Below are 10,049 nucleotides of genomic sequence, written 5' to 3'. Positions count from 1 at the left end.
GGGGAGTTACTAATTACTAATTAATTAGTGAACTTAATTAATCAATCAAGTACAAGGGAGGAGCTTTAAAGGGTGCTCAAGAGGTGCATATTCTTCTTTTGCAAGGTGAACACACACAAATCAAAAGGTGAGGAGGAGTTCACACTCAGCTGCCAAAGTCTGTTCAGTGCTGTTTCATTGTAGTATTTTTGTCAGTTTGATGGTATTAGCCTAACACAACATGCCACTAACACTTCAGTATTTAGCAGTAGGCATGTGTAGGCATATACAACAGACTCATTGTGACGTTTCAAAGGTTGTGCGTCTCCCCAAAACTTTTAAGTAGGTAGCTCAAGCCTCAACTGAAGCCAGTGAACACACAGGTTCTGATATACTGATTTAACTTGATATAACTACCTTATGTAARGTTGCCCTAGGTGCTCTTTTTATACTGTCTCTCTAATTTTGGCAATTTTGTTCAAATTTGAAATATAGTTTTGTCATTAGTTTTCAATGTATCAGTTTCCAGAGGCGCCAACTATCCTTTGAGACCACATCATATACAGTCTCACTCCACAATAAACTGCATGGCTTCCTAGAAGTGATGTATTTTCAACTGTGCCACCGTTCCTATATGGCTTACAGTTGTTACATTGTTACTGTAACTCAGCCAAGGCTCCTATAAGCCTACACCATTTCATACATTTCAAGTAGGCCTTTAGTTTTAAACCCCCATTACAACCATCACCTCTGCGAAAAGGACAGAGACGCAAGAAAACGGACATGTGTGGATGGACAAGCAATGTTCAATGTGGAGGAAGGTTAGGCTATAGGAGTAGGGCAGACATAGCCGCATGTTATGTGAACCATGCGGTCTACAGAATATTTACTTTCACTTCAAACGGAGCGAGAGAGGATGAGTATGATCAAATGGGGGGATGGTGAGGTGCATCATGGGTTCACGAGGCATGACAGTGCAGAAAGAATGGAGGTGGGGGTTGAGGTGGGGAGGGAGTCAACAGAGCTGAAAACGGATACGATGACATCGTGTTGTTTAGAAAAGAGTACAACAGAAAACTTTAGCACTATTTAGGGCTTTGTTAAGCCAGTATCGTTGAAGCGTTATAGAACGCGCCGTTTTCTGCAATATGTATTGAATAGAGCCCTTAGTTGTGTTTTTCACTTGCCTTTTAATCCTTTATAGGTTCTAACCCCTGAGGCTTCAATAGTCACATGATGGACGGACTCATGCCAAACATAGCCACAGTTCACAGGAGGTTGGTGGCAACTTAGTTGGGGAGTACAGGCTTGTGGTAATGACTGAAGCGGAATCAGATGAATGGTATTAAATACAAACACATGGTTTCCAAGTGTTTGATGCCATTCTATTTGCGCCGTTCCTGCCATTATTATGAGCCGTTCTCCCCTCAGCAGCCTCCACTGCCATAGCTATGCAACAAATCAACAAGCGAAAGCTGATGTGCAACATCCTTTTAGTTTTTTGGTAGACATTACATAATTTTCTTGCATTCATAAAATGTCACCCTTTTTGGTTTAATAAAAACAAATCAATTGTTAAAATTGCGTGAGTTCTAAAAGCAATGCGAAAGGAATCTGCTTATGCGTTGCTAGGCAATAAAGAAGGCTACATGTCATTGTGTCATAATTTCTTACATTTTGCTAAATATTAACAAGTAGAATTGGGAGGTGTTTCCGCATTATTAATTTATTCTAGATTTTACATTACCGTTATAAGCTACCATAACTGTTCATAGACCTAGTAGTTTATTGGTGCAAGTCAAATCAGTTTTATCCTTTAAAATAATGTTATAGTACTATCCCATTAGTCTGAGATACAGCCCCTAGCCAATGAAAAACCCCAGGGCTCTGACCTAAATGATACCCTATTCCATATACAGTAGTGCACTACTTTGACCAGTGTCCTGGGACACAGCTAGGCCTACTGTATAAGGTTATTGTCAATCTGTTGGCTAATCAGATGGATCCTCATTCCCATGCAGTCATCCAGATAGTTATGTCCTTATAGGGATAAACCAGTGATAGACAGATAAGCCTGTCTGGATCAATGGGACGGGAGGAGAAGGCGATTGGATCCAAGTCATGCGGAGGAAAGGAATTTGGCCAAAGCTGGATCCAAGTTGGTCTGACTGTTCTTTTTGAGTTTGAGTGAATCCTGAGTGTGATTCACTGGGTTCCATCTTTAGTCTGCCCATTCAAGGTGCCAAGATCTGTAGAAGACACTCTCCAGTTGACAAACAATGAGAGTTTTGTCTGTCAGTCTTAAAAAACTATTTGGATGGTATTCAGGGGTTAAAGTTACTCTGACATTAAAGAGCCAATCACTCACTCAACCAAACATGTATTTTATACTATAGGACTCCTTCAAAACCACAGAACCCCAGTCAGAAGTTGTGTATTCAAAGTCAAAGACCCACTTCATATTCATTGATACATAGACTTTATTTATGACAAGATGTATAAATGATATATTTTATTTTCTGTGCAATGTTTATTATTATTATGATCTGTCTCTTGTATTGTGTGCACTAACTGAAAACCCCCCCATAGTTTTTATCTGTGTGGCACAATAAAGTATCTTAAAACAACCATCCCTGTCTGACTCATTGTCTGATAATGGAAGACAATACCGAGATAATACAAAGGTAAGGGGGGGTATCGACACAGAGTGGCTCATGGGACGGGCGAGGGTGGGATGAGGACAGTTTGAATAGCAGCTCTTTCCACCACTGAGAGTCATAACTCAGACAGACAGACAGACCAAGGAACAGGGAACGAGGGTGTGAGTTCATTTGCATACACTACCAGTCAAAAGTTTTAGAACACCTACTCATTCAAGGGTTTTTCTTTATTTTTACTATTTTGTACATTGTAGACTAATAGTGAAGACATCAAAGCAATGAAATAACACGTATGGAATCATGTAGTAACCAAAAAAGTGTTAAACAAATATTTGAGATTCTTCAAGTAGCCACCCTTTGCCTTGATGACAGCTTTGCACACTCTTGAAATTCTCTCATCCAGCTTCATGAGGTAGTCACCTGGAATTCATTTCAATTAACAGGTGTGCCTTGTTAAAAGTGAATTTGAGGAATTTATTTCCTTCTTAAGGCATTTGAGCCAATCAGTTGTGTTGTGACAAGGTGGTGGGGGTAAAAGACCAAGTCCATATTATGGCAAGAACAGCTCAAATAAACAAAGAGAAATGACAGTCCATCTTTACTTTAATACATGAAGGTCAGTCAAAATGGAAAATTTCAATAACTTTGAAAGTTTCTTCAAGTGCAATCGCAAAAACCATCAAGCGCTATGATGAAACTGGCTCTCATGAGGACCGCCACAGGAATGGAAGACCCAGTGTTACCTCTGCTGCAGAGGATAAGTTTGTTCATTAGAGTTACCAGTCTCAGAAATTGCAGCCCAAATAAATGCTTCACGGAGTTCAAGTAACAGATACATCTCAACATCAACTGTTCAGAGGAGACTGTGAATCAGGCCTTCATGGTCGAATTGCTGCAAAGAAACCACTACTAAAGGACACCAATAAGAAGAAGAGACTTGCTTGGGGCATGAAACACAAGCAATGGACATTAGACTGGTGGAAATTGGAGTCCAAATTTGAGATTTTTGGTTCCAAATGCTGTGTCTTTGTGAGATGCAGTGGGGGTGAACGGATGATCTCTGCATGTGTATTTCCCACTGTAAAGCATGGAGGAGGAGGTGTGATGGTGTGGGGGTGCTTTGCTGGTGACACTGTCTGTAATTTATTTAGAATTCAAGGCACACTTAACCAGCATGGCTACCATAGCATTCCACAGCGATACACCATTCCATCTGGTTTGGGCTTAGTGGGACTATCATTTGTTTTTCAACAGGACAATGACCCAACACACCTGCAGGCTGTGTAAGGGCTATTTGACAAAGAAGGAGAGGGATGGAGTGCTGCATCAGATGACCTGGGCCCCACAATCCCCTGACCTCAACCCAATTGAGATGGTTTGGGATGAGTCGGACTCCATAGTGAAGGAAAAGCAGCCAACAAGTGCTCAGCATATGTGAGAACTCCTTCGAGACTGTTGGAAAAGCATTCCAGGTGAATCTGGTTGAGAGAATGCCAAGAGTGTGCAAAGCTTTCCTCAAGGCAAACGGTGTCTACTGTGAATAATCTCAAATATAAAATATATTTGGATTTGTTTAACACTTTTTTGGTTACTACATGATTCCATGTGTTATTTCATGGTTTGATGTCTTCACTATTATTCTACAATGTAGAAAATACTCAAAATAAAGAAAAACCCTTGAATGAGTAGGTGTGTCCAAACTTTTAACTGATACTGTATATTTGTTTATTTTTTTCTCATATGTAGCTAGGGAACTGACTGTTATTGGTGTTATGAAGACCTTCACGCTGAGATGGCTGTTAAGACAAAACAACAGATATGCTATCCATGATACATTGAAATTAATTTAATAAAAGTAAGCTTTATGTAACGTATTTTTCAGTGCGGACACATTACATTTTTGCTTATTTAGATTTCCTGTTTTTGGCAATTAATAAATCTGTCCAGAACAGTACACCGTGTGGACCAAGGGGGCCAAGTAAGGATGCCAAAGGTACCGCATAAGGAAATGTGTACAGAGGCATGCATTCGATAACAACATATTTACATTTCTCCCATTGTTCCTGGTTCAGGAATAGCCCAATCACCCATTACCTCAACGCCTACTGTTTCTTTAACCTTCCAGATTATGACAACTGCCAAATATCTCAATCGAGGTGTAAGCTGTGACTGTAGACATAGGCATTGCAACAAACACATCGCCACCCCACCTCAGTGGTCCAGGAATTATCCATCACATTCTGTCCAATTCTTCTCTCATTGTCTACAGGGTTTTCTAGAACCCTCCATGGGTTCCTTCAGTAGTTATGTGAAACCTAGACTATTCTTGAAGATGTCAACAACTGTAAAGGACAATAGGAGTTTCCACAGGACGAGGGTTGGGGTTCGGGGAAGCCTTTTCTCACAAAAAACTAAGTTGTGAAATAAAGGAGACTGGTTTCCCTTAACGTGTGGGATTCTTATCTCCTATTAGTGTTGACATCATGCCAGTTAATGTAGCCCTAGGGAATTGTTTTCCACTTGGTTGTGCAGTAGTTTCTTCATTACAGACTATACATAACAATGCAAAAACATGTCCTGGAGGTCTCATGTATTAGCTTGTGACTGGGGCCACCTTGGGTCCACTTCTTAGCTCTTCGCCTCGGGGAAAGTAAAACATGATTAATTGTGGTATATATTGAACAGGGAAAATCTGCACAATACCAGTCAATCTTATAGAAGCTGTATGACAAATCTTTACCTTTTGCAAGATGTGGCCCTCTCACCTCCAGGCAGTTGCTTTGGCTTTGGGATTTGCCAGGCAACAGAAGCATCCCAGGCAACGGAAGCAACTTGTCTAGCAGTATGTGCAAAGAAGCCCTGCTAATAAAAGCTGGTTTAGGGCCGCCATCTTGTGGTAAAACTTTGTGTGCATCATGTATAAGACAGCCATCACTAACACAACCCATAACTAAAACCCCTTCTCAGAAAGGGATGTAAATAAGGAAAATACACCCTAAAAAGGTGGACTGTGCACTGAGTATCAACATAGAGACAACAGAACATTTAGAGAGGAACTTTATTGGAAAATARGAGAACTTGCCTAGTCAGCATGGCTCCACCTGCCCATATTCCTAACCAAAACTACAATAGGCTACATTTGCATGTACAACATGCCTGTTCTCATCTCGCATATATGCTTGAAAAGGGCACTAAGGAGATATCATAACCATTGCAGTGCCAGCCATTTTGAAACATATTTTCCTGTTTACTGTACATAGATAAAGAAGCTAGTGGAATTGTCTTTCCAAATAAAGTTGTTATCATTCTTCTTTTCATGTGAATGGCAGAAAGCTATTGTATATTTTTCTATAAAATCTTTATTTATTCAGGAAATCCATTGGAAGCATCAGGGGATGGAGGCCCATGTAGGCACGAAGGCTTTCTGTCATATGTTAAGGTCATTCATTCAGTGTTAAATGTTTTATTTTTTTTAAAACTGTTTGTGCGATTTGCTGTGTCTTTCTCTCTAGCGTGTAGGGCCGCCTCCTCTCCTACATTCATGCATTCTGTAGGCACACATGTAAAATATCCCTGGAACACACAGAGCACACACAGGTTAATGGACAATGGACATTAGAAACCAGCTGTAGACACCCAAAAAAKCACAAGCCTCCCTTCAGCACCTACACTATCTATCAGGTCTGAAGGTTCAGCACTATGATGGAGCAAGGCCCCCCTAACCCATTGGAAGGCTAGGGAAAATCATCACCATATTGCTTTCATCAAACTCTTCAGATCTGCTAACGCTGAGGGACTAATGGCTTGTGAGTTGTTTTTGGACCGGGCAATAGAAATATTGGGCATGTTGGTATGGAGCCAGTTTTGAGTACTGTGATTGACCCTGTATGTCAGTTCTTACCTGCAAAGAAGGTCATGAGCAGTGCCACCCAGCCCAATATGTAGGACCAAGAGAAACGCCAGTCACCGAAACGCTTGCCCAGGAAGTTCACTGTCACACCCGTGTAGATGGCCATTGCCAGAAGAACAAATAAGGCTGGGAGAAGGCAGGGGAATATAATATAGGTAAATATAGGTAATAGGTAAATATGCTGTACTAAACATGTGTGCGTGTGTGTATGTGTGCGTGTGTGCATGTGTGAGACTCACTGGAGACGAAAAACATGATCCCTGCAGCGAAGGAGCGGTTGAACCTCTCGAAGGCGGAGAAGTGGGCGAAGGAGAGGATGCCTGCGATGATGCCCGCAAAGCACGACATCCCTGACAGGATCATAAAGGCCCGGGTGGCATTCCAATATGCTAGAAGGGGACAGACAGAGTAGTGAGCAGGATGACAACAACAGAGCCCCAGCATCCCTCCTTCAGGCAGTTTGACAACTAAATCTAGTACCATTCTCGGCCTCTAGGTGGCGCCATATTTCTCCTCATGTGCAACATTACTCTAAAATACATTCCAGTAACAGGTTTGTGACAACAGGATTGTAACATGAAACAAAGCAGCCATTGATGAGATGTCTCTGACAAATGACTTTAACTAGACTAGGAGGAAGCCTCTATTAACTACTGAGATGCTGCTGGTAGCCTATTCTCTTGGGCCATGTACAGGAGTGGTAAACATAATTTTAATTACTATTGATCTCTTAGGCTGTGTCCCAAATGGTACCCTATTCCCTATATAGTGCACTACTTTAGACCAGAGCCCTATGGGCATAGGGAATAGGGTGCCATTTGGGAGGTTTTGCTTGACGTGTGTTCTCACCGATGCTGTCCGTCTGCATGTAACACTTTCCCGACATGCAGTACCTCCACAGGCCCTGGTGGGCGAAGCTGCCCGACAGACGGTACTGCATCCAGTAGTCTGTTGCTGTGGAGACCACCAGCAGGATGTTCCCCACCATGGCACAGAACAGGCCCCCTCCCATGAAGCTGTACATCCTAAGAGATGCTGCTGTGGCCACTGTGTGGTACCTGATACTGCATGGGAAGACGAGGGAGGGTGGGTAAACACACCTGGATTATACAATGTTTTGTATGACACACACTCAGTTTGCTCTGGCCACTTCGTAGCTCCTCATACTGGGGAGGGAGATGATGAAGTTAGACACACACACCTGTACCTATCTGGTATGATCTACGTATGTAGAACACACTCAGTTTTAATAATAATTATTCCATACTGTTTAGAATGTAATAGAAACAGGAATAAGTTCAGTACGATTCTTGACACCGGATATAACTGTTACATGGACAGCAATATTTGAAAGCTAAAGTACAAATTGCTGAATCACAGTAGTCTCAAAATACTGGTAATTTTGGGATCATATATATTACAGAGTTTATAATTATCAGTTGAGCTCACTCATAAGCACTACTTCATATAATGCTATGGCACAGACAATAAGTCAGATACAATCTAAGCTTTATACGACACCTGTTAACATATATGAACATTTGCTCCATATAGCATAAACAAACACGCATGTAGTTTTTACATTGTCATAGAATGCACGTTTACAACTAGTATCCCTAAACAGCTCTTTTGCCAAGTAAGTTCTGCCAAGCACTTAATTGAGTTTGATCAGTGTTTATTCAACCACTAGTTCACTATTGTCTTCTTTTCAGACTTCAGTTTACTGCGTAACTGTGTCTTTGGCACAACTATACATTTTTATTAAGGGAACATTATATTGATATACTGTATTTAGGATGCCCCTTACCTTGTTTCTTCAGTAAAAACACCCTCTTAACCGTTTACCTTTCTGGGGAGAAAGGGAGAGAGGGATAGAGGGAAAGAGAGAGAGGAGAGACGTTGCAAGCCTAGGAGGAGAGATAGGAGAGTGGAAGAGAACTCCACTGGGCTATCCCCTCTGTTGATGGAAGCAAAATCCTTAAACAATCAGTCCCCATGTAACGGATGCAATTGAACAAGCCATCGCTAGTGGCACGGGATCATGTGACCCCCACAGCCCTTTCAGTGTTGGCGGCTGGGAGGGGGTCAGGGGGTTAGGGTAGGGGCTTTGGCTGGTTTGTATTTGGTATGTTCTAGAATTGTGGATGTGCATAGGTATGCAGTACTGTTGGAGTCAATGCAACAAGCTGAAGCCAACATTTTTTCTTTCAATGGATGTGTGGCTGTGGCGGCATGGATAGACAGTTAGACACACATACAGTATAGGGAGGGATGGCCCCTCTGTCTATCTGGTTGTCCTCTCTCTAATATACAGAATACATCTGTAATATGTTGCTCACCTGCTTCCTCATAATACTGTTTTTAAATACACTGTAAGTTGAATACTCTGTGATCATAGTTTTCCATGACAGTATTTATACAGTGAATTTTTTAGAGACACACACACACACGCTCACAAACTGCCATCTAAAGACAGCTACAGTCTGTGAGGTCTGATTAAGGGATAGGCCATCTTCCAGTGACAGAAATGTCATACCCTTCATCAAAAGCCAACATCAATGTGTCATTTAACGGAATCAGTGGATCAAAACATAGCAATTATGACTGCCATTTAATTTCCCAATACATCACTATTAGCATTTATGTCCAGAGGATGCAGACGCCAAACATGCAGATAAGGTTCTGTTTATGACTGCTTCATTATGCAAGGAGGTGAGTGGTGGGGATAATTTAAAGTAAAAGCGCTGGTTGACAATTTCAGGACATGTTTTGACGGTGTGAAAAGTGGTGTGATTTTTTTTTTTAAAGGCTGTGCATATGGAGGTACATATGCTATCTGCTTGGCATTTTGGCATTTTTCTTGAAAAAATTAGGCTACAACAGCTTTTTCAAACTGGAACTCCAAATCACGCTTGGTTTGTATGGTAGGCTACAGACACCATAGTCTTCTTGTTTGCTAGACAGACTCATGGCGCTCCTCCAGGGGCACTTGTTGTGTCAGCAGCTGTGGAAAGAGATTAGCACAAGAATACATGTTTATATTATAACAGTTATATATTGATTATATTGACATATACAACTTAAAAATATTGATTTGAATAAGTTTGGAACACAAAGAAAACTTTGCCAGTCAAATCAACAGGTAAGATAGTCATCAGGACCAGGTACAGCCCCCTTGTGGAGTGAAAAAGTTATTACATTAGTGCTTTGTCATCCGGTCTGGTGCATTTAGGTAGCCTTTGCACGGTATACATCATTGCTGTCAACCTGCAATTGTATATTTTTGTTTGAGGATGGCTTACCACCTGTTGCCAAGTGTAGTGTATATATTAAATGTTGTGCATTGGCATATTTCACTAGCCTACCATAGACGACAATGCTAAGGCACCGGCTTTATCGTCTCTGTGCAAAGGCATGTACATCGGTCTGTGTTTGGTTCAAATTATCCGTCATCATGAGGCAATTTTTCTGGAAAGGAAGTGGTGACCTATATTGAACCG

At 41.4% G+C, this 10,049-nt stretch overlaps 1 protein-coding gene across 1 annotated transcript; it reads right to left on the bottom strand.

The window, feature by feature from the left end:
- Positions 1 to 5,888: 5,888 nt before the first annotated feature.
- On the bottom strand, positions 5,889 to 8,538 carry LOC111954953 (lens fiber membrane intrinsic protein-like). The gene is made up of 5 exons (XM_023974919.3): positions 8,357 to 8,538; positions 7,399 to 7,613; positions 6,789 to 6,938; positions 6,541 to 6,675; positions 5,889 to 6,212 (listed from the first exon to the last, which is right to left on the bottom strand). Exons 2-5 carry the CDS (start codon positions 7,571 to 7,573, stop codon positions 6,148 to 6,150), a joined length of 525 nt encoding a protein of 174 aa, XP_023830687.1. The 5' UTR covers positions 7,574 to 7,613; positions 8,357 to 8,538; the 3' UTR covers positions 5,889 to 6,147.
- Between the last annotated feature and the right edge of the window lie 1,511 nt (positions 8,539 to 10,049).

This window comes from Salvelinus sp. IW2-2015, linkage group LG30 (assembly GCF_002910315.2).
Source record: "Salvelinus sp. IW2-2015 linkage group LG30, ASM291031v2, whole genome shotgun sequence".
NCBI lineage: Eukaryota > Metazoa > Chordata > Actinopteri > Salmoniformes > Salmonidae > Salvelinus > Salvelinus sp. IW2-2015.
The sequence above is the reverse complement of the archived record's forward strand: the minus strand, read 5'-3'. Positions and strand labels throughout refer to the sequence as shown.

Coding starts and splice junctions, on each gene's coding strand:
- LOC111954953 (XM_023974919.3), bottom strand. CDS start 7,573: ATGTACAGCTTCATGGGAGGGGGCCTGTTCTGTGCCATGGTGGGGAAC. Junction 6,676..6,788: donor GATCATGTTTTTCGTCTCCA/GTGAGTCTCACA, acceptor GCCTTCTCCCAG/CCTTATTTGTTCTTCTGGCA. Junction 6,213..6,540: donor GCTCATGACCTTCTTTGCAG/GTAAGAACTGAC, acceptor TGTGTGTTCCAG/GGATATTTTACATGTGTGCC.